The following is a 27,830-nucleotide window of genomic DNA, read 5'->3' as shown; positions in this document are numbered from 1 at the left end:
TGATGAGCAGACCTGCCCTTTAAGGGGATTTTCTCTGAAGAGAGAAAATCTGCAGTTCTGTCAGCAGAACTAGAACATACCAAGAAGCTGTTCTGAACAAGGCCGCAGGTCTCCCTGACCTGGGCCTGAAACAATAAACATCAGTCATGTTTTGTAAATATTCACATTCCTGCATGTATGTCAAATGTCTCATTGATTATTAATCGAGTAGGCGGGTATGACGACACCATGAGTGGGTCCACCAATAGACTGATATAGGGGGTGGCGAAGATGATGTCATATTTAACTCTTTCCTAGCCGGTATTAAATCTGGAGCGAGCGATGGAGAACTCACTTCTGTTTCTTCCTTCCTCACTAGCTCGCAATACTGACTGGAACCCAATTATTTCTCTAAGCATGTTCTTCCTTTATGTAAGCTGATATAATGTATGCTATGTACATAGGTAGTTTAGTGTAACGTAGGTAGGAAGAAGGTACCTGATAGACTTCGGTAGGGAGTCTAATCAAGAGCTTGTAATGCAACATGAAGATCGGCATAGCTAGGATATGATGACTGTATCTATCTGTCTTTCTGTGACTTGAATAAATAACGGAAACATTGGAGAAGCCTGAGAAAGTCTATTTCCTGTTTGCTGTGTGGAGAGTCAAGTGATCTCACAGTCTGTGAGACGATGGTGTCGAAGCAAGGTGATAAGAACAGTTTATAACAGTCAGTGGCATGACTATGTACTCTGTACAGTGCTGCAGAAGATGTCAGTGCTATATAAATGCATAATAATAATATGGTAGGACATTAGACTATGACTATGGTAGGATTAGAGTGTGAGCTCCTCTGAGGACAGTCAGTGACATGGCTATGGATTCTGTAAGGTGGTGCAGAAGATGCCAGTGCTATATCAATACATAATATGGTAGGACATTAGGCTATGACTATGGTGGGAATAGATTGTGAGCTCCTCTGAGGACAGTCAATGGCATGACTATGTACTCTAATGTGCTGCAGAATTGGTCAGTGCTATAAACATACAGAAGAACAATTAAAATTATACTAGCTATCAGATTGGAAAATAATTTCTGGGGCCAATTATTTCTGACAAATGTTACAATATTCGGATTTGCTTTCTTTATGGTAATAGATGAGCAGCACATCAGCAGACAAGGCGTACGGACGTCCCCCGGATCCTGCATGCCGAGGTTACAGTTAGCAGTGATGAGATCTGGGTAAGATCGGAGGACTCACGTTTCTACGTAACTGGATGGAGTGTGAGGATTGCTGTCGAATCTCTCTTGAAGTGCGGCAAGAACCTGAGGATTCTGCATCATCTGGTCGGCCAGCTTTTCTGTGCGACAAACAGAGGAATCAGAAGGGATCAGACACAGAGGCGTTACCTGAACAATCTGTCATACCCCTGAGAGCTGCACAGAGATCTTCCAGCATGTGGGACCACAACCCATATACCAGCCAGCTGAGAGCAGGCTAACCAGAGAACCAAGGTTGTGCATACACACAATCACAGCCTAGGCTGTTTAGCTATGCGGTATTCTCCTCCCAGAGCATTCTGGGAGAACAGGCATTTTTTTCCCATTGTCTTTGGAATTCTCACAAACATACATTTCACAGAAGTGCACCTGACAGGACTAAAGCGGTTGATGCTTGTGATAAATTTCAGTGCAGCTCGCCCTGGTGGTCAGGCCTGGTCTTTACAAGACCTGTAAAGAAGGCCTGCAGTATCTGGCTATGTATCTATAATACATAGAATACATAATACATAGAATCATATAATACATAGAATCAGCCTATTATATAGTGCAGCTCCCCCTAGTGGTCAGGCCTGGACCCCACAAGACCTGTGAAGGTGTCCTGTCCATCTGACTATATAGCTACAGAAAAGTCCCAGTTATCTGGAATTCAGGCAACCGGAAGTCTCAACTAACCGTCACGCCTGTAACATAAAAGGGGTCCTCTTTTGGAGGGCTTTCTGTGGCTGCTGGCAGGCTTAGAAATACTTACAGAGGCTCCAGCGATGTCTGGCAGTCTCACTCTATCTCCCTGCGGGCTCCTAACAGCTTCTGGTGTTATGTCTGATCCTTCTGCCCGGAATCTGCCTTCCTCACTGAGCATGTTCAGTGGGCATTTAATTATTATTTCCCAGAAATATCTCCACTTCAACACGTCCTACACTCCCCAAATTTTCAAAGTAGAAAGGAGATCCCCCAAACTACCTCTGTGCTAAATGTCAGCCACAAAGCCCCGCTGGTTTACAAGACAAGATATAGTACATAAAGCTATCATGTGAAGCAGCGGGGGATCCAGCAGGGCTGCATTTTGGCACAGAGGGGTGTCCCCTTCTCTACCTTGAAAATTTGGGGAGTGTAGGTGTGGAAGGGGAAATATTTGGGGCGTTTAGCGCGGACGCACAATTAAACAGGAAGTGTGGCAGCACAGACTCCTACTGCGCATGTGGGGCATCATAAATTTACAGGCAGCACGATCAGACACATCACTGGCATCTGTGTACGGAAGTCGAAGTGTCACATGACCTGACGCGGGTCAGCTGACACTCCGGCTTCCGTGCTCTGGGGAAGCCGGAATGCTGCTCTAAGCCCGCGGAAAGCTGGAGAGAGACTGCCAGACATCGCTGTAGCCTAGGTAAGTGTTTCAAGGGAGAGCTTGGCACAATTTCGGCCGATTGCTCAAGCAACCGGCAAGCGCAGGTGTCTGGCGTCAGGTGATCCCCACCGGTGCCTTTGCTGTATAATACATAAACAGTTGAAGAGCCTCTAACCCCCCCCCCCCCCTTAAACACACCCGGGATACTTGCATTCGGGACGGAGAAGTGCCTGGATGCTATTGAGGCTTCCCCCATCCTCCTAAGCCTCAGGGATCCAGCGTTGCCTCTTCCGGAAATACACCCGAGAAGGATGTCGGCTGTGATGCTGGCACAGTAGCTCCTGCAATATTTACCTACTGCGCTCTCCTGCACAGTATCCGCTTTCCGATCGGGCTCAGGCAGTAACGGCCGAGCACGATCGGATCCACTCTATTGCGCAGACGCAAGTCACGCAGTACACAGATTTATTGATTTTCTTTAAGCTTACACTATAGTGCTGCTTTATTGGACTGAGATCGGACGAATTCAGAAGCCTTTAGGAAATGTGATTGATCAGATCAGGCCATCTTCTCCCATTGCTCCATGGTCCAGTTCTGCTGCTCACCTGCCCGCTGTTGACACTTTTAGCAGTAGACAGGGGTGACAAGGACACTGTGACTGGCCTGCAGATACACATCGCCCCTTGTACAGGACGCTGTGATGCTGTGTGTTCTGACTGCTCTCTCTCCTGGCAGCACACCTTTGTGAGATCAGAGCAGACAGCCTGTCTTCTCTCCCTCACACATTAGCGAGCCTTGGACTGCCACCACAGTTAGCTGGTCACCGCTTGGCCTACCGTCCTGCCATTTCAGCACCAGCCTCTGGCCAAAGCTCTGAACATAAAGGGGTGTTTAAACTTATGCTGACCTCACCTAAAACAACATACTGCATCTCACATCCCCCTCAAACCCATCCGAACATCTCTGCATCGTAGCCCCGCCCACAGAGATTAATCTGAGTAGAGATGTTTAGTTATGGGGAATGTGGATGTAAATGGATGAAGAGGCGGAGCAGGGGGAGGGGCTTAGTGTACATCAACTCCAAGCCAACCAGCCAAGCTGCAGAGAAGGGGCGATTATTAGGATATTTCTCACCTTTTTTGTCCGGTGCATTTTTATTTCCTTCCATGAGCGCTCCCTCAGTGATCAGCGTCCTGCAAAACAACAACACGGCCATTGAGACTGATCTGACACCACTGCATGTAACCTATGACATGGAGGCTGCCATTACTGACCTTCTGATGAAGGGGAAAGGACAGCTATAAAAGTTAACTAAAATTGTAAATACAACATATTTCCGCAAAATTTACTAGCATATTTCCGCATATTTACTAGCAAAAAGCAATGCAAAGGCTTTTTTTTTCATTTTTTATATGAAGAAAATATGACATTTACAGAGAACAGTTATCACTGTGGACATTACTATGGAGGGCTGTGCCAAGCACATCCAGCATACAGAAACAGTCCTCACCAGCTGTAATCCTGTGCCAGAAATCTCTTCAGAATGGTAGAAAGCAGAAATATAGCATCAAATAGTGCGCAAATAACTCAGCTGCTCCAGTACCTCTCACGCTGCATCACGCAGTGTAAAGTAAACAGAGATTACAGACAGGAAGAGCTCATTCTGAATAGTGTGCGTGTGTGTGTGTGTGGTGTGTGTGTTTACAGGAATAAAGAACAGGGACTTCTCTGCATAGCCTCTCTCTGTAGCTGAAAAATCTCTCAGCTGTTCTCATATGATCTGTGAGAAAGCAGAGTGTGTGAGCAGGGCAGAATGTGTGAATAGTGAATAGTGACAGAGAAGTGTCACCTATCTACATGGTACAGCTCCTGCCTTTGACTCCAAAAAGCGGATACACAAGGCTGTAATGAGAGACTTCTGAAAAGCCTTCTATTATTGCTGGCTAAAAGTTCTACATGTATGTGGGGTTTACAGAATGACAGTTTTTTTTGATAGCTCCTCTTTAAGGCTTATACCCACTAAGCGACTTTTCCAAACCGCTTTGTACGACAAACAATCTTTTTCCTGATATTACACAACATTTAAAAAATGTTTGTTTAGGAAAAAATGTAAAAGTTTCATGGCGTACATCATCTGCGGCGATCGCTCGTTTTTGAACGACCGCCATGTCTGATTAAGCTGAGGAGGATTGTTTTGACCCACATTAACTTGACTTTTGCCAGATTTGTCGAGTTGGAGCAATTTTGAGTACCTGGAGTTGGAGTCATTGCTTTCATAATTGATTGTTGTACCGACTCCACAGCCCTGGTTTACACGATCGTTGGTTTCTGATGCTGCAAACAACACTTGCAGATTTGGCCAGAAGAATCAGGAAGCGATTGTTTGTCTACGTATGACCCTGAATCATCTGCCCGTGATCTTTTGGTGGGTACGTAGCTTTTTAGGTCCGTGCACACGCCTGACTTAAGTCGGCTGATATAGACCACCTGAGCCAGGGGTCTCAAACTCATTTTGCCTGGGGGGCCGCAGGAGGCAAAGTTAGGATGAGGCTGGGCCGCATAAGGAATTTCACAATCGCGGCGCATCGCCGCCTCTGCCCGCCCCTCTCACTCTTCCTTCACAGAGAGGGGCGGGGAGAGGCGGCGATCCGTGCGGCGATTGACGTCAGGAGGGGCAGAGCTGAAGCTGAAAGCTCTGCCCCTGCCAAGAAATGCCGGCGGATTGCCCCCTGGGGGATTTGGGGTCTCTGCAGCCCTCGTTTAGCCGCGGGGATGCTGCGGATTACTTGGGAGCACTGAAGCGAACTATAAGGAAGCTTTTGCCGGCGAGGGCCACAAAATATTGTATCGAGGGCCGCAAATGGCCCGTGGGCCGCTAGTTTGAGACCTGTGTGTGTGTATGGCAGCCCCCAACCCGCGAGCGATCCGCCTGGCGGATCTACTCACCCCCAGCAACGCTCATTCCATTGTCCATGCCACTCCCCTGCCTGCTGTGTGACATCACATGCGCCGCTCATCATCCCTTCCACCCTGCATAACACAGCGCATTGTCAGCTACACGGCTGACACGCATGCGTACAGCCCGACCCAGCGATTCTGCCTAGGGATTGGGTCCAGCTCCCCGATGGGCGACATCCATAAAGGGTGCGTACACACCTTTACACTTCATGTGTAGATCTAATCCTAAATATTCCCACTTCATGCTGATCCATGGTCATGACATCACTCTACTTTCTACACCTGTATGCAAGTTATGCGTGTTACACGACTATAGCATGAGATAACCTAAAGACCAAAGTGTTCTCATCAACCTTCCCTGACTGCAGCAAGACCTGGAAGTGTGCCAATCCCCAGTCACATGCCAAATTATACATTACATGCCAGTGCCTGCTGCCCCCTCTGCCCTGCCCATGTATTGTAATAAACACCAATGTGGGACTTTGCAATTACACAGCCGTACAGATTAGCAGCCGCCAGCAATGCGGTACCAGTATAGTGCCGCAAAAGTGACTGTGCAGCACACGTTCGCTATACCCGGTACACCCCCACCCTTATTGGCTGCAGCATTCAGAGGCACCAACTGATGAGGGAACTGACGACACAAGGCATTATCGGAACTGACGACACAAGGCATTATGGGCTCCACGTACCCCTGTTGTCCATCATGTGACTACACAGCTAAAGATACTTCAATTCACTTTCAAATAATGCAGACAGTGCAGCTTGTGCTGAACATGCTAGACCTCAACACATGACAACGCTGAACCGACTGACTAATGAATACAAATCCGGAGCACAGAGACAAACAAAACAGGGCAGGAAAAGGTTTGACCAGACATCCTGCATGCAAATATCACCTGGGGGCAGAAGGTTGTGTGTGTGTGTATAGGTGTGTGCGTGTGTATAGGTGTGTGCATGTGTATAGGTGTGTGCGTGTGTATAGGTGTGTGTGTGTGTGTGTGTGTGTATAGGTGTGTGTGTGTGTGTGTGTGTATAGGTGTGTGTGTGTGTGTGTGTGTATAGGTGTGTGTGTGTGTGTGTGTGTGTGTGTGTATATAGGTGTGTGTGTGTGTGTGTGTGTGTGTGTATATAGGTGTGTGTGTATAGGTGTGTGTGTGTGTGTGTGTATAGGTGTGTGTGTATAGGTGTGTGTGTGTGTATAGGTGTGTGTGTGTGTATAGGTGTGTGTGTGTGTATAGGTGTGTGTGTGTGTATAGGTGTGTGTGTGTGTATAGGTGTGTGTGTGTGTATAGGTGTGTGTGTGTGTGTGTATAGGTGTGTGTATAGGTGTGTGTATAGGTGTGTGTGTGTGTGTATAGGTGTGTGTGTGTATAGGTGTGTGTGTGTGTATAGGTGTGTGTGTGTGTATAGGTGTGTGTGTGTGTGTATAGGTGTGTATAGGTGTGTGTGTGTGTGTGTGTATAGGTGTGTGTGTGTGTGTGTGTGTGTGTGTATAGGTGTGTGTGTGTGTGTGTGTGTGTGTATATAGGTGTGTGTGTGTGTGTGTGTGTGTGTGTATAGGTGTGTGTGTGTGTGTGTGTGTGTGTGTGTGTGTGTGTGTATAGGTGTGTGTGTGTGTGTGTGTGTATAGGTGTGTGTGTGTGTGTGTGTATAGGTGTGTGTGTGTGTGTGTGTGTGTATAGGTGTGTGTGTATAGGTGTGTGTGTGTGTGTATATAGGTGTGTGTGTGTGTGTGTGTGTGTGTGTATAGGTGTGTGTGTGTGTGTATAGGTGTGTGTGTGTATAGGTGTGTGTGTGTATAGGTGTGTGTGTGTATAGGTGTGTGTGTGTATAGGGGTGTGTGTGTATAGGGGTGTGTGTGTATAGGGGTGTGTGTGTATAGGGGTGTGTGTGTATAGGTGTGTGTGTATAGGTGTGTGTGTATAGGTGTGTGTGTATAGGTGTGTGTGTATAGGTGTGTGTGTATAGGTGTGTGTGTATAGGTGTGTGTGTATAGGTGTGTGTGTGTGTATAGGTGTGTGTGTGTATATAGGTGTGTGTATATAGGTGTGTGTGTGTATATAGGTGTGTGTGTATATAGGTGTGTGTGTATATAGTGTGTGAAGAGAGAGCAGTGTGTGTGTAGTGTGTGTGCAGTTTGTGCATATGTGTGCGCAGTGTGTGTGTGTGTGCGCGCGCGTGGTCCCCTACTTAAACCATTTCGAGCTACGATGTTCCAGAGAAACAAAGTTGTCTTCATGTACACAATATACAGCACTGTTTTTATTACAGTACATATATTTGTTGTTACATTTGTATAAACTTTCATAAGTAGTTTAAATTGAGCATTAAAAATGTCAACAATCTGTGGCCTTAAGGAAATACAATGCGCAAAATAAAAGGCCTGCGCAGGTTTTTTTTTTTTTTTCAGACCTGCACCCAGCCTGTTTTCTGAAGGAACCTCTAACCGGCCGGCACCCTCACTACCCGACCTGCTCTCTAAAGAAATTGCTACCTGCACCCGACACAAGCTTCCAGAACCGCAACCCAACCTGCTTTCTGAGGAAATAGCTACTCACATCCAACCTGACCCATGAGGCCCCAGAATCGCTACCCAACATGCACTTCACTACCCGCGGGCCTCAGGAACAGCGACCCCTCCCGTATCCTTGCTACCAGCACTGCTTTCTGATGAAACCCCTACCTGACCCGCAACCCACTTTTCAGGTGCCTAATGCAACCGTGAAGGCAGGGAGCGGTTATAGTTACCTGTCCAGAAAGCTGGACTGGCTTCTCCTCTCCTCCACCCGGGGCAGCGCTGCACTCCCGGCATCCTTCGAGTCTCAATCACATGATATGACAGCCAGTGGTGGGAGAGGATCAACATATTTCATCACCCCTCTATCACCACCGGGTGGCACTGCAACACTGACACCATCTTCTGGATACCGATCACGGAATACCATGTGATCAGAAGCCAGAAGAGGATGTCAGGAGTGCAGCGCCGCTGCTGATGGAAGAAGCAGAGAAGTGATTCAGCTGTCCAGACAGGTGACTATAACCGCTCCCTGCCGACTGCTCTAAACCGCAACTTCAGCAAGCTACCCACAACCTGACCAGCACCTGACCCAAAATGAAAAAAAAAAAAAAGTGGTTAGCTGAACCTGACTCACATTTAGGGTAACCCGCAGGTATCCACAGGTACCCAACCAAATGCAGACCTCTAGTGCAAGGTATACCCCAATTAAAAGCACGTAATTGAACCTAAGGACTGACCTGCAATAATCAGAGCGACCCCACGCAACGACCAAACACATGCAAACTTGTACAGAGTGTATGTCTCACCTCAGATGCAGGGGGTGCCACAGGGAACAGCCGTTACCTCACCTCAGATGCAGCGGGTACCACAGGGAACAGCTGTTACCTCACCTCAGATGTAGGGGGTGGCACAGGGAACAGCAGTTACCTCACCTCAGATGTAGGGGGTGGCACAGGGAACAGCAGTTACCTCACCTCAGATGCAGGGGGTGGCACAGGGAATAGCCGTTACCTCACCTCAGATGCAGGGGGTGGCACAGGGAACAGCAGTTACCTCACCTCAGATGCAGGGGGTGGCACAGGGAATAGAGATACCTCGCATCAGATGCAGGGGGTGGCACAGGGAACAGCAGTTACCTCACCTCAGATGCAGGGGGTGCCACAGGGAACAGCCGTTACCTCACCTCAGATGCAGGGGGTACCACAGGGAACAGCTGTTACCTCACCTCAGATGCAGGGGGTGGCACAGGGAACAGCAGTTACCTCACCTCAGATGCAGGGGGTGCCACAGGGAACAGCCGTTACCTCACCTCAGATGCAGGGGGTACCACAGGGAACAGCTGTTACCTCACCTCAGATGCAGGGGGTACCACAGGGAACAGCTGTTACCTCACTTCAGACAGGGGGTGGCACAGGGAATAGCCGTTACCTCACCTCAGATGCAGGGGGTGGCACAGGGAACAGCAGTGACCTAACCTCAGATGCAGGGGGTGGCACAGGGAACAGCTGCTACCTCACCTCAGATGTAGGGGGTACCACAGGGAACAGCTGTTACCTCACCTCAGATGCAGGGGGTGGCACAGGGAATAGCCGTTACCTCACCTCAGATGCAGGGGGTGGCACAGGGAACAGCAGTTACCTCACCTCAGATGCAGGGGGTGGCACAGGGAATAGAGATACCTCGCATCAGATGCAGGGGGTGGCACAGGGAACAGCAGTTACCTCACCTCAGATGCAGGGGGTACCACAGGGAACAGCTGTTACCTCACCTCAGATGCAGGGGGTGGCACAGGGAACAGCAGTTACCTCACCTCAGATGCAGGGGGTACCACAGGGAACAGCCGTATCCTCACCTCAGATGCAGGGGGTGCCACAGGGAACAGCTGTTACCTCACCTCAGACAGGGGGTGGCACAGGGAATAGCCGTTACCTCACCTCAGATGCAGGGGGTGGCACAGGGAACAGCAGTGACCTAACCTCAGATGCAGGGGGTGGCACAGGGAACAGCTGCTACCTCACCTCAGATGTAGGGGGTACCACAGGGAACAGCTGTTACCTCACCTCAGATGCAGGGGGTGGCACAGGGAACAGCTGCTACCTCACCTCAGATGCAGGGGGTGGCACAGGGAACAGCAGTTACCTCACCTCAGATGCAGGGGGTGGCACAGGGAATAGAGATACCTCGCATCAGATGCAGGGGGTGGCACAGGGAACAGCAGTTACCTCACCTCAGATGCAGGGGGTACCACAGGGAACAGCTGTTACCTCACCTCAGATGCAGGGGGTGCCACAGGGAACAGCTGTTCCTTCACCTCAGATGCATATTGGAAGGGGAAGGTAGGCTGCGAGTACATGAACAGCATGGTTGCCGTGTGGAGGAGCGCTCACTCCAACTGCTGGAGCAGTCCAGGCATGTGTGCAGGTACCAGTGTTTAGACTATAAGTCCAATTCCAGAGTTGTCTGAAAGTAAATCATGTATCCACGTTTCACCATGTATAACACAGGACTCCACTTACAGACCTTCTCCGCATCTATATATAGTGTGCATTATGTGTGTGTACAGGTGTCTGGCATATGTGTACAGTATGTAGAGGACAGTGTTTTCCGTGTATGTGACTAGGTAGCACAGTGCTTGTCCTGGAGAGGTTAGTCGGTTTGTAGCCAAGACATGAATACATTTTCCAGAGGATCGGTAATACTCATTGGTGAGTTGTCAGAGTCATCAGAAGTCAGTAAGTGAATAAGGTTAGCAGAGTGCAGGGAAATGTACCAGAGCTGCTAGATCTGAAAATCCTCATTTTACTAAACCAAACAACAGGTGCAAATAACAGCCTCAGGGAACACAAGCGCAAACACAGATTCCTGAAGGAGATTAGCGACGGGCGTTACCCCGGCAATGACCGTGTTACAGACCGCCTCCTCCTTCTGTACAGAAATATATAGAGAGAACAGCCCGGCCCGGGGCATCACTGAGGCAGAAGGTAGAATGCTGGACCAGGTGAATAGGGCGTGGGGATTGGCAGGCATGCAATAGATGCTAAGTATCGGCGGTGAGTTGGGCGCCCAATGCAGCAGTAGCCGATTGTAACCATTTAGAGGAGCTAATAGTTGCAATATTGTGTAGACAATTGGCTACAAATAGCGGTAGCTTGGTTGCCAGGGTTAACGGTCGGCGTTAGGTAGGGAGAGTTAGGCCCATAGCACTCTTGCATACTGTGTTGCCCCGCGTTACGCTTCTCTGTCGCATCCCTGCCGCAAGGGCCAGGTTATGCGATGGAAGTATCAAAGTCACCATATTCCCAACGCAAAGTCTGCAACGCGTTGCCGCATGATCCGTGCCAACCTAACATCAATGGGCAACCCAGCAATTGTGCACGACCGGAGCGTGGCGCGACGTGGTACACATGCACGGTCCGACGAGAATCCCAGTGACGTACTTCCGGCCCACTAGCTGGGGGCAGGCCTGTGCATATTACCGTGTGCGTGTGAGAATGGGTGTTGGTTCAATGCATAGCAGAAATAAAAAGTATGTGAACCCTTTGGAATTATATGGATTTCTGCACAAATTGGTCATAAAATGTGATCTGTTCATCTACAGTGGCTTGCAAAAGTATTCGGCCCCCTTGAAGTTTTCCACATTTTGTCATATTACTGCCACAAACATGAATCAATATTATTGGAATTCCACGTGAAAGACCAACACAAAGTGGTGTACACGTGAGAAGTGGTACGAAAATCATACAGGATTCCAAACATTTTTTTTACAAATAACTGCAAAGTGGGGTGTGTGTAATTATTCAGCCCCCTTTGGTCTGAGTGCAGTCAGTTGCCCATACATTGCCTGATGAGTGCTAATGACTAAATAGAGTGCACCTGTGTGTAATCCAATGTCAGTACAAATACAGCTGCTCTGTGACGGTCTCAGAGGTTGTCTACGAGAATATTGGGAGCAACAACACCATGAAGTCCAAAGAAAACACCAGACAGGTCAGGGATAAAGTTGTTGAGAAATTTAAAGCAGGCTTAGGCTACAAAAAGATTTCCTAAGCCTTGAACATCCCACGGAGCACTGTTCAAACGATCATTCAGAAATGGAAGGAATATGGCGCAACTGTAAACCTAACAAGACAAGGCTGTCCACCTAAACTCATAGGCCAAACAAGGAGAGTGCTGATCAGAAATGCAGTCAAGAGGCCCATGATGACTCTGGATGAGCTGCAGAGATCTACAGCTCAGGTGGGGAATTCTGTCCACAGGACAACTATTAGTCATGCACTGCACAAAGTTGGCCTTTATGGAAGAGTGGCAAGAAGAAAGCCATTGTTAACAATTGTTAGCAGAAAAGCATAAAAAGTCCCATTTGCAGTTTGCCACAAGCCATGTGGGGGACACAGCAAACATGTGGAAGAAGGTGCTCTGGTCAGATGAGACCAAAATGGAACTTTTTGGCCAAAATGCAAAACGCTATGTGTGGCGAAAAACTAACACTGCACATCACTCCGAACACACCATCCCCACTGTCAAATATGGTGGTGGCAGCATCATGCTCAGGGGGTGCTTCTCTTCAGCAGGGACAGGGAAGCTGGTCAGAGTTGATGGGAAGATGGATGGAGTCAAATACAGGGCAAACTTGGAAGAAAACCTCTTGGAGTCTGCAAAAGACTTGTGAATGGGGTGGAGGTTCACCTTCCAGCAGGACAACGACCCTAAACATAAAGCCAGGGCAACAATGGAATGGTTTAAAACAAAACATATCCATGTGTTAGAATGGCCAAGTCAATCTGTGGCAAGATCTGAAAGACGCTGTCCATCTAATCTGACTGAGCTGGAGCGGTTTTGCAAAGAAGAATGGGCAAGGATTTCAGTCTCTAGATGTGCAAAGCTGGTAGAGACATACCCTAAAAGACTGGCAGCTGTAATTGCAGCTAAAGGTGGTTCTACAAAGTATTGACTCAGGGGGGCTGAATAATTACGCACACCCCACTTTGCAGTTATTGATTTGTAAAAAATGTGTGGAATCATGTATGATTTTCATTCCACTTCTCACATGTACACCACTTAGTATTGGTCTTTCACGTGGAATTCCAATAAAATTGATTCATGTTTGTGGCAGTAATGTGACAAAATGTGGAAAACTTAAAGGGGGCCGAATACTTTTGCAAGCCACTGTAAGTCACAACAAACAAACCACACAGTCTACATAAACTAACACCACAAAAATAATTAAATGTTTCCATGTTTTTTATTGAACACACCATGTAAACATTCAAAGTGCAGGTGAAAACGGTATGTGAACCCCTAGACTAATGACATCTCCAAAGCTAATAGGAGTGAGGCGTTAGCCAGCTGGAGTCCAATCAGTAAGATGAGATTGGAGGTGTTGGTTACAGCTGCCCTATAAACAAAAAAACAAAAAAAAAACAAAAACCACACACACACACACACACACACACACTTGCAATTTGCTCCATATATATTGCCTGATGAAGCAGGGTCATCCATGCAAAACGCATGGAGAACTAAATAGTAGAGTATGTAAATAAATTACTTTGTTTTGTAATACAACCATCTTGCGTCTACTTGGAGGAGGTGGATCCACCACGGTGTCCTCTATTTTTCAAACTTTTTAGCTAATTTTATTCTTTTGGCGCCTCTGTTCAATGTATATCATGCAGTGCATGTTAGTGGCCGATAGAAAGATGCTCAGCACATGCATGGTGGTTAATGCAGGAGTCCCAGCCCCCAATCCCATTCTGAAAGCATACTGGCAAGTGTACTGTCTTTCCCATAAAAAAACAGGATTATTAAAGTGGATCAGAGACAAACTTTCGCTGTCTTTATTTTTCTGACCCTTACATATAGTTTATTGGGCATTCTTCCCCCCAAAATAATTTTTTAGTTCTATTTATTACCTAATTGCATGTAAATGAATGTATCCATGCCCCCAGCTCCTCCAGCACCTAGGCATTCTGAGTCCCATGCTGCAAGTGCTCATGGGAGCTCAGCCTGGGGAGGAGGAGGCTTTTGCAGAAGCATGCACAAGATTTCAGAGGCAAGGGGGTGAAGAGGGAAGGAGAAAAGAGGAGAGGGGAGTGGAGTTTTTATAGGCTGAGGGGTGAAGATGCAGATCAGCTTGCCTGTGTGTAATGATGACAAGTAGAATATGGCTGCTCTCTTTGTATCACAGGAATAAATAATCATAAACAGTTAAAGCTGTTTGCAGCTAGATATGCTGTGTAAACTATCTAAACTTTAGATAAGATATATAGACAAGTTACTTGTTAGTTTTTCATCTCGGATCCGCTTTAACATCTCAGTGACCACACCACAATGTGTCCTGCTTACTGCTGTCTGTCAGTGTTGGTGAGGTTTCTCCACTTCCTGTCTGCGCTGGAAGTACTGACACACAGAGACACAGGACAGCAATAAAACTATGGTAGCATACTAAGGACAGGGGTCACAGTCTCTTATCCCATCACATGTTCTACGACATGTCTCGTGTGCCTGTATGCACTGGTGATGTCACCGCGGGAGAGGCGGGATCTCTGCCAGCTGGCACGGGACATAAAATGCCAGCAACCCTCCAAACAAGTGCAGTGACCCAAATCACATCCAGCAAATCTATTTACCTGCTGAGACCTGAGAGGAGACTGAGCTGTGCTGCAGCCAAATAAACTCGCTGGACCGGTTCTCTATACCTGTGCCCCGAAATCACCTTCAACATGCCTAAAACTGCTGTGCAACCATTACCTGGCATTTCCAGCAGCGCCGCCAACACAAGGCCTGTAGCACTTCCACCACCAACACAGGGCCCGCAGCTCCACCACCAACACAGGGCCCGCAGCTCCACCACCAACACAGGGCCCGCAGCTCCACCACCAACACAGGGCCCGCAGCTCCACCACCAACACAGGGCCCGCAGCTTCACCACCAACACAGGGCCCGCAGCTTCACCACCAACACAGGGCCCGCAGCTTCAACAACAGGGGGGCACATGCGCTAACAACATGGGGCGGGGGGTCCCACCTGTGTGTGATCAGTGTGTACAGCTTGCTGGGTGTGAAGGATTCCCTGTGTGTGATCAGTGTGTACAGCTAGCTGGGTATGGAGGAGGAGGGTTCCCTGTGTGTGATCAGTGTGTACAGCTAGCTGGGTATGGAGGAGGAGGGTTCCCTGCGTGTGATCAGTGTGTACAGCTAGCTGGGTATGGAGGAGGAGGGTTCCCTGCGTGTGATCAGTGTGTACAGCTAGCTGGGTATGGAGGAGGAGGGTTCCCTGCGTGTGATCAGTGTGTACAGCTAGCTGGGTATGGAGGAGGAGGGTTCCCTGCGTGTGATCAGTGTGTACAGCTAGCTGGGTATGGAGGAGGAGGGTTCCCTGCGTGTGATCAGTGTGTACAGCTAGCTGGGTATGGAGGAGGAGGGTTCCCTGCGTGTGATCAGTGTGTACAGCTAGCTGGGTATGGAGGAGGGTTCCCTGCGTGTGATCAGTGTGTACAGCTAGCTGGGTATGGAGGAGGAGGGTTCCCTGCGTGTGATCAGTGTGTACAGCTAGCTGGGTATGGAGGAGGGTTCCCTGCGTGTGATCAGTGTGTACAGCTAGCTGGGTATGGAGGAGGGTTCCCTGCGTGTGATCAGTGTGTACAGCTTGCTGGGTGTGAAGGATTCCCTGCGTGTGATCAGTGTGTACAGCTAGCTGGGTATGGAGGAGGAGGGTTCCCTGCGTGTGATCAGTGTGTACAGCTAGCTGGGTATGGAGGAGGGTTCCCTGCATGTGATCAGCGTGTACAGCTAGCTGGGTGTGGAGGAGGGTTCCCTGCGTGTGATTAGTGTGTACAGCTAGCTGGGTACGGAGGAGGGTTCCCTGTGTGTGATCAGTGTGTACAGCTAGCTGGGTGTGGAGGGTTCCGTGTGTGTGATCAGTGTGTACAGCTAGCTGGGTGTGGAGGGTTCCCTGCGTGTGATCTGTGTGTACAGCTAGCTTGGTGTGGAGGAGGGTTCCCTGCGTGTGATCAGTGTGTACAGCTAGCTGGGTGTGGAGGAGGGTTCCCTGCGTGTGATCAGTGTGTACAGCTAGCTGGGTATGGAGGAGGGTTCCCTGCTAGTGATCAGTGTGTACAGCTAGCTGGGTATGGAGGAGGAGGGTTCCCTGTGTATGATCAGTGTGCACAGCTAGCTGGGTATGGAGGAGGGTTCCCTGCGTGTGATCAGTGTATACAGCTAGCTGGGTGTGGAGGAGGGTTCCCTGCGTGTGATCAGTGTGTACAGCTAGCTGGGTATGGAGGAGGGTTCCCTGTGTGTGATCAGTGTGTACAGCTTGCTGGGTGTGAAGGATTCCCTGCGTGTGATCAGTGTGTACAGCTAGCTGGGTGTGGAGGAGGGTTCCCTGTGTGTGATCAGTGTGCACAGCTAGCTGGGTATGGAGGAGGGTTCCCTGCGTGTGATCAGTGTATACAGCTAGCTGGGTGTGGAGGAGGGTTCCCTGCGTGTGATCAGTGTGTACAGCTTGCTGGGTATGGAGGAGGGTTCCCTGCATGTGATCAGTGTGTACAGCTAGCTGGGTGTGGAGGGTTCCGTGTGTGTGATCATTGTGTACAGCTAGCTGCGTGTGGAGGGTTCCATGTGTGTGATCAGTGTGTACAGGGTGTGGAGGGTTCCCTGCGTGTGCTCAGCTAGCTGGGTATGGAGGAAGGTTCCCTGCGTGTGATCAGTGTGTACAGCTAGCTGGGTATGGAGGAGGGTTCCCTGCGTGTGATCAGTGTGTACAGCTAGCTGGGTGTGGAGGGTTCCCTGTGTGTGCTCAGTGTGTACAGCTAGCTGGGTGTGGAGAGTTCCGTGTGTGTGATCAGTGTGTACAGCTAGCTGGGTGTGGAGGGTTACGTGTGTGTGATCAGTGTGTACAGCTAGCTGGGTGTGGAGGGTTCCCTGTGTGTGCTCAGTGTGTACAGCTAGCTGGGTGTGGAGAGTTCCGTGTGTGTGATCAGTGTGTACAGCTAGCTGGGTGTGGAGGGTTACGTGTGTGTGATCAGTGTGTACAGCTAGCTGGGTGTGGAGGGTTCCCTGCGTGTGATCTGTGTGTACAGCTAGCTGGGTGTGGAGGAGGGTTCCGTGTGTGTGATCAGTGTGTACAGCTAGCTGGGTGTGGAGGGTTCCCTGCGTGTGATCTGTGTGTACAGCTAGCTGGGTGTGGAGGAGGGTTCCCTGCGTGTGATCAGTGTGTACAGCTAGCTGGGTGTGGAGGGTTCCGTGTGTGTGATCAGTGTGTGCAGCTAGTTGGGTGTGGAGGGTTCCGTGTGTGTGATCAGTGTGTACAGCTAGCTGGGTGTGGAGGGTTCCGTGTGTGTGATCAGTGTGTGCAGCTAGCTGGGTGTGGAGGGTTCCGTGTGTGTGATCAGTGTGTACAGCTAGCTGGGTGTGGAGGGTTCCCTGTGTGTGATCAGTAGTACAGCTAGCTGGGTGTGATCAGTAGTACAGTAGGGCTCTTCATACCTAGGAGGCCCGGCGTGTCTGTAGTGATGTGACAATCACAAAGCCGGCCACTGCTGGAGATTGAGGAGGAGGAGGGGAGTCACACAACAGAACGTCTTATCTGTGGCCCTCGTGTGACCTCAGCCAGACTACTTCTGAGAATCTCCCCGACATAGAAGTCACTGGAAGGATAAGCCTGCCATCCTCCTTATATACAAATCCACCCAGGAAGAGGAAGCTGTGCTAGCAAATTAAGGCTACTGCAGTTATCACTTAGCTAACAGTGGAGGCATAAAAGGTGACAATCTAAAGCCTGGTACACACAGCCTTAACTGACCATTTCACCACTGCCAGGTAGTGGAGAGCTTCCCTACACACTTTTCATGGGACAACACTGAAGATATGACACTCTGATACAATGTAAGGTAGTCAGTGTCTTGCCACTATAGCTTGAGTAACAGTGTAAATCTGCTGTCCTAGCAAAACAAAAACACACAGCCATTAACCACTTAAGGACCAGGGGACTTTCTTCTGATCGGTGCTGCGTGGACTCTCCAGCCCGCAGCACCGATCAGGAATGAGCCAGGGCGATCAGACTCCCCCCTCCCTTTTTTCCCCCCACTAGGGGGATGTCCTGTTGGGGGGGGGGGGGGGTCTGATCGCCGCCAGCTACCGGCACTTTCCCCGCGTGTTTACATTTTGCCGGCGAGCCGCGATCAGCGGCTCTCCGGCTGTTCACGGAGACACCCTCCGTGAACTGGCATGGAAAGGTCGCTCGTTCGAGCGGCCGTTTCCATGCTATACCACTAACGACCCGCTGACGCCTATGGGCGTTAGGCGGTCGTTAAGTGGTTAATGACTAAACCACTGGCAACAAGAGTGAGAACACCCCTAAAGGAAGAGTTGCAACATTCTGCCCAATTAGACATTTTCCTTCCCCAGGGTCATGTGACTCATAAGTGTTACAAGGTCTCAGGTAGAGGCCTGCGCGGGTCCACTTTCTCATACCCACACCCGACCCACACCCGCCTTCTGGTGAATTTGATACCCGCAACACAACCCGCACCCGCAGAACCGCTGCCTGCACAACCGCTACCCGCACCCGACCCCTAGGCCCACTACCCGCTTTTTTACATTTTCTTCTAAAGTGCACATTTAAAGTAACATTGGGGAGCTGTAAAGTTAATAAAACCTATTTTTATACACAAACCAAAGCTAAAGAAGGTTTACATGCTTGCTTTCACTACCCGCGACCCGCACCCGACCCGCAGCTTAAATCAATTTGGGTACCCGAACCCGACCCGCATTTTGGGTTACCCGCGGGTACCCGACCCGCTGCAGGCCTCTAGTCTCAGGTGTGAATGGGGAGCAGGTGTGGTAACTTGGGAGATATTGCTCTGATACTGGTCACTGGACGTTTTGCATGCACTAGGCTAGCTACATGATTTAAAATAAATAAATAAAATAGTGCTGCGCAGCCACCCTGTCGATTTTAATAGAACGCCAGGGTGATTAAAGCGGACCCAAACCAAACATTTTTTAATTAAAAATATTTAGTTGCACCACTCTGACACATACAAAGATAAATGAACACTCCTTCAAGCCTATGATCATTTCAGTGCATGCTTTTCACCCTTCTCTTTTCATTACTAGGGTTATACTGGGGGCAGCCATTAGCAATTCCTCCATTGCCGGACACCATCTCCTTCACCAGTTTGCCGGAAAAATGCCGGCAATTTGAAAGGAAGGGAGGGGTTCCTCCAATGTAAAATATTTTATATTTGTCATCATGCAGCTGAAAAAAGGCTGCCATTTATTATTATAATTTAGAAAATAGATTTTATTTCTGAAATTTTGTATTTTTAATTTGGGTCCACTTTAAGTGCTGCTAGTGGTCCCCAGGGCTAAGCCTGGCTGTGATGAGATGGAAGCACTCGGTGATCGGCCTCTGACCTCACATATGGCGGCTGCCATGCAGCGTATGTCTCGTACTCCACTGAAAGTTATATATATCAGCCGACACGCTGAGTTATTTTACTAGAGGGAGTGTGATGATACACGAGATGGCGGCTATTTATATGTGGGGTGTGCAGCATGAGGAGAGGAACACATGCTGAGAACCTGGTACCGGCAAGAAGGCGGGGGCTATGTATTTACACTGTGAGGAGATCACGGGACCACCGTACTGACAGCTGATTTCTGGAGAGCCAACAACAGCTGTGCAAAGCTACAATCAGAGACACCAATAACTGATCAGAAGCAAGCCTCATCTCTGAGAAAACCGACACAAATGACTGACTACACTGCAAAGGTTTTTATTGTGTGCTGTCCATTGCCCCCATCCCAACCCCACTTCAGAGAACTCTGCTAAAAAATAACCCGAGGTGAAAATAATCTGACGAGAAACAATTGTATTTATCCTCCTACTAAAACTAAAGGTAGCCATACATCAGGCGACTTGGTGGCTGATCGACCATAGGATTTGATTATTTACCTCTCAAGCCCGCTGTCTGGGTGTCACCCTGGACTCCGCACTCCTCACATCCAAAACCTCACCAAGTCCTGCAACTTCCACCTTCGTAACATCTGTAAGATTCGCCCTTTCCTGACCTCTGCCACCACCAAACTCCTCATCCATGCCCTCATAATCTCCCGCCTTGACTACTGCAATGCCCTTCTGTCTGGTATCCCTATGACCCAAATCGCTCCACCAGGACGGCTTCCCTCTGTGAATCCTTCCACTGGCTTCCTATCCAGTCCAGAATCAGAGTCAAGTTACTGTGTCTGACCTACAAATCTGTCCACAAAACCTGCCCAACCTACATTTCTGATCTTACTCAGAGGTACATGGCAGGAACCGGCCCGCGGCACGCCTGCGTATACGGTTCCCGACTGCGGGTTTGACCAGATCAAGCGGGGAGCAGCCTTATTCGAGCTACAAACAAGGCTGGGACCCCTCAAAAGCTCCTTACTGCCACCACTAGCGGTTTGCTAGACACGTTCACTCAGCTGTCGAGTGCTCAATATGCAATCTGCGTTTTCGTATTTGGGTCAGCTTTGCGCTTAGACCGAATACGAGAACGCCACGCACACACACACAGTTGCAATATTACACTGTAGTAAAGCAAAACCACTAACAGTCGTTCCGAACGATACTGTTAGACTTCCCACTCGGCTGTCGAGCGCAGGAGTGCCCCATACACACAATGCAATTACAATTTCATATGGTAGTGTTGCTCAAGCATACAATTAGGCATGGACTTATACACAGCTACACTGCAGTCTCCTCTAGGCTATAGCCTCAATTCACTAAGCTTATCTCCTGTCTTTAAAGGGAACCTAAACTGAGAGGGATATGGATGTTTCCTTTTAAACAATACCAGTTTCCTGGCAGTCCTGATGAACTCTGTCTGCAGTAGTGGCTGAATAACACACCTGAAACAAGCATGCAGCTAATCCAGTCTGACTTCAGTCAAAGCACCTGATCTGCATGCTTGTTCAGGGGCTGTGGCTTAAAGTATTAGAGACACAGGATCAGCAGGAGAGTCTGGCAACTGGTATTATTTTAAAAGGAAAAATCCATATCCTCCTCAGTTTAGGTTCCCTTTAATAACTCTTCTAGAGTTGTTACCATGGTGATAAGGCATGTAGTATTCATGAAACATTTTACCTCAGGCAAGCCTAAAGTTAACTCTTCTGTCTTTAAATTAACTCTCCAATCCTTAAAATAACGCCAGAGTTAAAGACAGGCTGTTAATTAACTGCGTGTGAAAATAACTACAGAGGAGGTAAATTAACTACAGAGGAGGTAAATTAACTACAGGAGAGGTAACTTAAGGAATGAAGAGGTAAGATAACTCTCTCACGTGTGGAGGTAAGTTTTCTCATCTCCAGCATGATCTTAGTGAATTGAGGCCATTATCCAGGTGACACCTTCCAAAAGCCAGACTGGCTGACATACAATCCCATATGATACAGTAGTACACAGCAGACATAAAAATGGGAAAATGAAAATATATTACTGTATTATCCTTAACAGCATCAGCACCCCAATATAGCACCACAGTACACACCTGGCCGCTCACTCCGCTCCTCCAATGAACTTCGCCTAATGCCCCCCCCCCCCACACACATCACCCCATTCCCATGCATGCCTCCAGGACTTCTCAAGAGCTGCTCCAACACTATGGAACTCCCTACCTACACCCATTAGGGCAGCCCCCTCCAACACCTTCAAGAAGGCCATCAAAACTCACCTTTTAACTCTGGCCTACCACCCCTCACAAGTGCTCTAAACCCACAGCTGAACTCTAGACCCCTACCTTTCATGTCCTTACCTCTCCCTCTAGATTGTAAGCCTTTGGGCAGGGTCCTTTTGTGTCCTACCTGATCTTGCACCTCCATTACTGTACACCCATGCTATGCATCTGAGTGAACCTAACTTGCCTTATCTCTATGCTCCCCTCCAGTGACTAAGCATTACTTTGTACTCATACTGTGCTGCGTGATCTGCTCTTTCTTGTATTCATGTATTGTCATTTTGCTGTATGTCACCACTAAATATTGTTTGTAACCTAAACTTATGTCCAGCGCTGCGTAATATGTTGGCTCTTTATAAATACAATAAATAATAAGAATCAAAATCGGATGAAAATCTGTGCTGCCAAGTGCATGCCCGACAGACAATGCAACCAATTTCGGGCCAAAATTGGTCACATTAGTCGATCTCACATGCTGCAATATGTAGGGCTGACTTGCTCGATCGGGTGTGTGGTGGGAATGGCGTGCAATTTAAGGACGAATGCAATGAAAACCTCCGGCGCCGTCTCCTATAATGTTAAATGTCCCCCGGGAGCACAGTGCATCACCTCATCCTCCATACACGCGCTCCCCATGTGCTTGCCTAGTAAGGGCACACGTGCGACGGCAGACACGCAAGCATGTTACTGGGCAACCACGTGGCGCGCCTGTATGGAGAACCAGGTGCGCCCGGATTCAGGGGGATAGCGGCGAGGTGGCCAGATGTGGCGTCACATGCCCGATTCCTGATCAATTCGAGCATGAAATTGATCAGGAATTGGCCTGTGATGTATGGGCAGCTGACAGATTTCTCTCTCTAAATCAGATTTGATTAGAGAGAGATTTGTCTCTTGGTCGAATCGGCCCATCATCTCTGTACAAGCGCTGGCCCTGCGGTGTGTGTCCATCACACTCTGCGCAATACTGCACAAGCGCTGGCCTGGTGGTGTGTATCCATCACACTCTGCACACTACTGCTCAAGCGCTGACCCTGCGGTGTGCATCCATCACACTCTGCACACTACTGCTCAAGCGCTGACCCTGCGGTGTGCGTCCATAACACTCTGCACACTACTGCTCAAGCGCTGACCCTGCGGTGTGCGTCCATCACACTCTGCACACTACTGCTCAAGCGCTGACCCTGCGGTGTGCGTCCATAACACTCTGCACACTACTGCTCAAGCGCTGACCCTGCGGTGTGCGTCCATAACACTCTGCACACTACTGCTCAAGCGCTGACCCTGCGGTGTGCGTCCATCACACTCTGCACACTACTGTACAAGCGCTGGCCTGGCGGTGTGCGTCCATCACACTCTGCGCACTACTGCACAAGCGCGGACCCGGCGGTGTGCGTCCATCACACTCTGCACACTACTGTACAAGCACTGGCCCGGCGGTGTGCGTCCATCACACTGCACAAGCGCTGGCCCGGCTTTATCAAGCCTTGCGCACTAGTGCACAAGTCAACAAAATAACCTACCCGTCGAATCTTCCTACATCCAGTGACAAACACATAGCAGGAGGGTTAGGGAAGGGGATAGTAAAGTCTATGGGAAGTAGACAAAACAAATAATATTGATATAGCGCTTTTCTTCTGGTGGACTCAAAGCGCCAGAGCTGCAGCCACTAGGCCACTCTATAGTCAGTAGCAGTGTTAGGGAGACTTGCCCAAGGCCTCCTACCGAATAGGTGCTAGCTTACTGAACATTAGGTTCCTGGAGCGCCTATTTAGATGAAAGCCCAGCAGAACAGAGTGCCCCCCTAATGTGTTTAGGGGAGGGGGGAGGGTCACTGTGCTGTTCCCTGGAGGCAGAGCAGCCAGCAGTGACGTCACTTCCTGTGCTGAGGCTGCAGCACGCTTCCTGTTGGGTGCTCTGCAGTCATATATGCAGCATACAGAGTCCGGAGCTCTCCATGGTCGGTCAGAAGCGGTCTCTCCATGTATATACAGTACAGCGGGGCTATAGAGCATGGATGAGGGACTCACACACCGGAAGCACGCAGATCCCCCTCCCCCATCTCCTCCAGGACACTCACCCGCCGTCTCCTCTCTGCTCCGCTCCTTCCCGCAGCCTGCGCCGCTCTGCCGCTTCCCATTGGCTGACACACGCGTGACGCCACCGCGCTGCCTGCCGCTTATTGGCTGACAGACCAGCTCTTCCTCGTCACTGCCCAAGTCACGTGTGCGCGCGAGACCAAACACCCCGCCCACTGCAGTCAGTGATCCAATCGCCACCTAGCTTCTCGGCAGCGCCTCGCCTACCGCCTAAAAGAATGAATTGCGCTCCGCCCACTGCCAAGTGAAAAGCACCCCGCCTACTTCCAAATCAGAGCTCACAACGCCACGCCTACAGGCAAATTACACATCACAGCGCCCCTCCTACTGCCATCATTGAGGCCAATCGCTACTTGCGACTCTAAAGAGCCACGCCCACTGTCAATCACCGGTATCCCTACACTAGTAATCTCGGTGACACTAGTGCAGTGATAGGCAAACGGGACTAAAAGTCCTACAATGCATAGCAGGAATCTGACAGCCACAGTCATGATTCATAAAGGCAAATGCATTGTGGGGCTTGTAGTTCCTTAAAGGAGAAATGTAGTGAGAGGGATATGGAGGCTGCCATATTTATTTCCTTTTAAGCAATACCAGTTGCCTGGCAGCCCTGCTGATCCTCTGCCTCTAATACGATTAGCCATAGCCTCTGAACAAGCATGCAGCAGATCAGGTGTTTCTGACTTTAAAGTCAGATCTGACAAGACTAGCTGCATGCTTGTTTCTAGTGTTATTCAGATACTACTGCAGAGAAATAGACCAGCAGGGCTGCCAGGAAATAAATATGGCAGCCTCCGTATACCTCTTACTTCAGTTCCCCTTTAAGCAATACCAGTTGCCTGGCAGCCCTGCTGGTCTATTTGGCTGAAGAAGTGTCTGAATCACACCAGGAACAAGCATGCAGATAATCTTGTCATATCTGTCTAATGTGTCAGAAACACCTGATCTCCTGCATGCTTGTTCAGGGCCTATGGTTGAAAGCAGGGGCGTCGCTAGCCCTATTTTGGGGGGGGGCACGTGCCCCCAATCTGTCCTGGGGTGCCACGGATCTCTCCGCGCCGCCACCCCCTCTGTTAGCGGCTCCCTCCAGCCGCCGCCGCGTCACTCAGACCTCAGGATCAGGCGGCGAGCCGGCGACCAATCGTGTGGGCGCTAGGACCCAGCGCCCGCACTGATATGCGGAAGTGACATCACTTCCGCATATCGAGCGGGTGCGTCCGGCGCCCACTAGTACTGGTCGGGTCGCCGCTGATCCTGATGTCTGAATACACTGCCAGGTGAGGGGGGAGCGGCAGCAGCTAGAGGGGGGGGGGCTGTCACTCACTCACTACCTAAAGGGCCTCCCTGTCACTCACTCACTTCCTAAAGGGGCTCCCTGTCACTCACTTACTGCCTAAAGGGGCTCCCTGGCACTCACTCACTACCTAAAGGGGCCTCCCTGTCACTCACTCACTGCCTAAAGGGGCTCCCTGTCACTCACTTCCTAAAGGGGCTCCCTGTCACTCACTCACTACCTAAAGGGACTCCCTGTCACTCACTCACTGCCTAAAGGGGCTCCCTGCCACCCACTCACTGCCTAAAGGGACTCCCTGGCACTCACTCACTACCTAAAGGGGCTCCCTGGCACTCACTCACTACCTAAAGGGCCAACCTGTCACTCACTCACTTCCTAAAGGGGCTCCCTGTCACTCACTCACTACCTAAAGGGACTCCCTGTCACTCACTCACTGCCTAAAGGGGCTCCCTGGCACTCACTCACTACCTAAAGGGGCTCCCTGGCACTCACTCACTGCCTAAAGGGGCTCCCTGGCACTCACTCACTACCTAAAGGGGCTCCCTGTCATTCACTCACTGCCTAAAGGGGCTCCCTCTCACTCACTTACTACCTAAAGGGCCAACCTGTCACTCACTCACTTCCTAAAGGGGCTCCCTGTCACTCACTCACTACCTAAAAGGGCTCCCTGTCACTCACTTCCTAAAGGGGCTCCCTGTCACTCGCTCACTACCTAAAGGGACTCCCTGTCACTCACTCACTGCCTAAAGGGGCTCCCTGTCACTCACTCACTACCTAAAGGGCCAACCTGTCACTCACTCACTTCCTAAAGGGGCTCCCTGTCACTCACTCACTACCTAAAGGGCCAACCTGTCACTCACTCACTGCCTAAAGGGGCTCCCTGTCACTCACTCACTGCCTAAAGGGACTCCCTGTCACTCACTCACTGCCTAAAGGGGCTCCCTGGCACTCACTCACTACCTAAAGGGGCTCCCTGTCACTCACTCACTGCCTAAAGGGGCTCCCTGGCACTCACTTACTACCTAAAGGGGCTCCCTGTCACTCACTCACTGCCTAAAGGGGCTCCCTGGCACCCACTCACTGCCTAAAGGGGCTCCCTGGCACTCACTCACTACCTAAAGGGCCTCCCTGTCACTCACTTACTTCCTAAAGGGGCTCCCTGTCACTCACTCACTACCTAAAGGGACTCCCTGTCACTCACTCACTGCCTAAAGGGGCTCCCTGTCACTCACTCACTGCCTAAAGGGGCCTCCCTGTCACTCACTCACTGCCTAAAGGGGCTCCCTGTCACTCACTCACTGCCTAAAGGGGCTCCCTGTCACTCACTCACTTCCTAATGGGGCTACCTGTCACTCACTCACTACCTAAAGGGGCTCCCTGGCACTCACTCACTGACTAAAGGGCCTCCTTGTCACTCAGTCACTACCTAAAGGGACTCCCTGTCACTCACTCACTACCTAAAGGGACTCCCTGTCACTCACTCACTACCTAAAGGGGCCTCCCTGTCACTCACTCACTGCCTAAAGGGGCTCCCTGTCACTCACTACCTAAAGGGACTCCCTGTCACTCACTCACTACCTAAAGGGGCTCCCTGTCACTCACTCACTACCTAAAGGGGCTCCCTGTCACTCACTCACTACCTAAAGGGGCCTCCCTGTCACTCACTCACTACCTAAAGGGGCTCCCTGTCACTCACTCACTACCTAAAGGGGCTCCCTGTCACTCACTCACTCCCTAAAGGGGCTCCCTGGCACTCACTCACTCCCTAATGGGGCTCCCTGTCACTCACTCACTTCCTAATGGGGCTCCCTGTCACTCACTCACTTCCTAAAGGGGCTCCCTGTCACTCACTCACTACCTAAAGGGGCTCCCTGCCACTCACTCACTACCTAAAGGGGCTCCCTGGCACTCACTCACTACCTAAAGGGGCTCCCTGGCACTCACTCACTGCCTGAAGGGGCTCCCTGGCACTCACTCACTGCCTGAAGGGGCTCCCTGGCACTCACTCAGTGCCTGAAGGGGCTCCCTGGCACTCACTCACTACCTGAAGGGGCTCCCTGGCACTCACTCACTACCTAAAGGGGCTCCCTGGCACTCACTCACTACCTAAAGGGGCTCCCTGGCACTCACTCACTGCCTGAAGGGGCTCCCTGGCACTCACTCACTGCCTGAAGGGGCTCCCTGTCACTCACTCACTGCCTAAAGGGGCTCCCTGGCACTCACTCACTGCCTAAAGGGGCTCCCTGGCACTCACTCACTGCCTAAAGGGGCTCCCTGGCACTCACTCACTGCCTGAAGGGGCTCCCTGGCACTCACTCACTACCTAAAGGGGCTCCCTGGCACTCACTCACTACCTAAAGGGGCTCCCTGTCATTCACTCACTGCCTAAATGGGCTCCCTGTCACTCACTTACTACCTAAAGGGCCAACCTGTCACTCACTCACTTCCTAAAGGGGCTCCCTGTCACTCACTCACTACCTAAAAGGGCTCCCTGTCACTCACTTCCTAAAGGGGCTCCCTGTCACTCGCTCACTACCTAAAGGGACTCCCTGTCACTCACTCACTGCCTAAAGGGGCTCCCTGTCACTCACTCACTACCTAAAGGGCCAACCTGTCACTCACTC

At 50.2% G+C, this 27,830-nt stretch overlaps 1 protein-coding gene across 4 annotated transcripts in view; it reads right to left on the bottom strand.

Annotated features, from left to right (window-relative positions):
- Positions 1–24,016, bottom strand: part of NAP1L4 (nucleosome assembly protein 1 like 4) — a 77,979-nt gene extending 53,963 nt beyond the window's left edge. The window contains exons 1-3 of one of the 4 annotated variants that reach the window (XM_068260665.1): positions 23,894–24,016; positions 3,746–3,804; positions 1,241–1,340 (exon numbers count right to left, since the gene is read on the bottom strand). In XM_068260665.1, the coding sequence (XP_068116766.1) occupies positions 1,241–1,340; positions 3,746–3,779 (134 nt within the window). In that variant the 5' untranslated portion in view covers positions 3,780–3,804; positions 23,894–24,016. Of the gene's footprint in view, positions 1–1,240; positions 1,341–3,745; positions 3,805–23,557; positions 23,581–23,893 lie in introns of those variants that run through there. The other 3 variants (XM_068260666.1, XM_068260664.1, XM_068260663.1) reach the window with 3 other exon arrangements.
- Between the last annotated feature and the right edge of the window lie 3,814 nt (positions 24,017–27,830).

This window comes from Hyperolius riggenbachi, chromosome 11, assembly GCF_040937935.1.
Source record: "Hyperolius riggenbachi isolate aHypRig1 chromosome 11, aHypRig1.pri, whole genome shotgun sequence".
Classification (NCBI taxonomy): Eukaryota; Metazoa; Chordata; class Amphibia; order Anura; family Hyperoliidae; genus Hyperolius; species Hyperolius riggenbachi.
The sequence above is the reverse complement of the archived record's forward strand: the minus strand, read 5'-3'. Positions and strand labels throughout refer to the sequence as shown.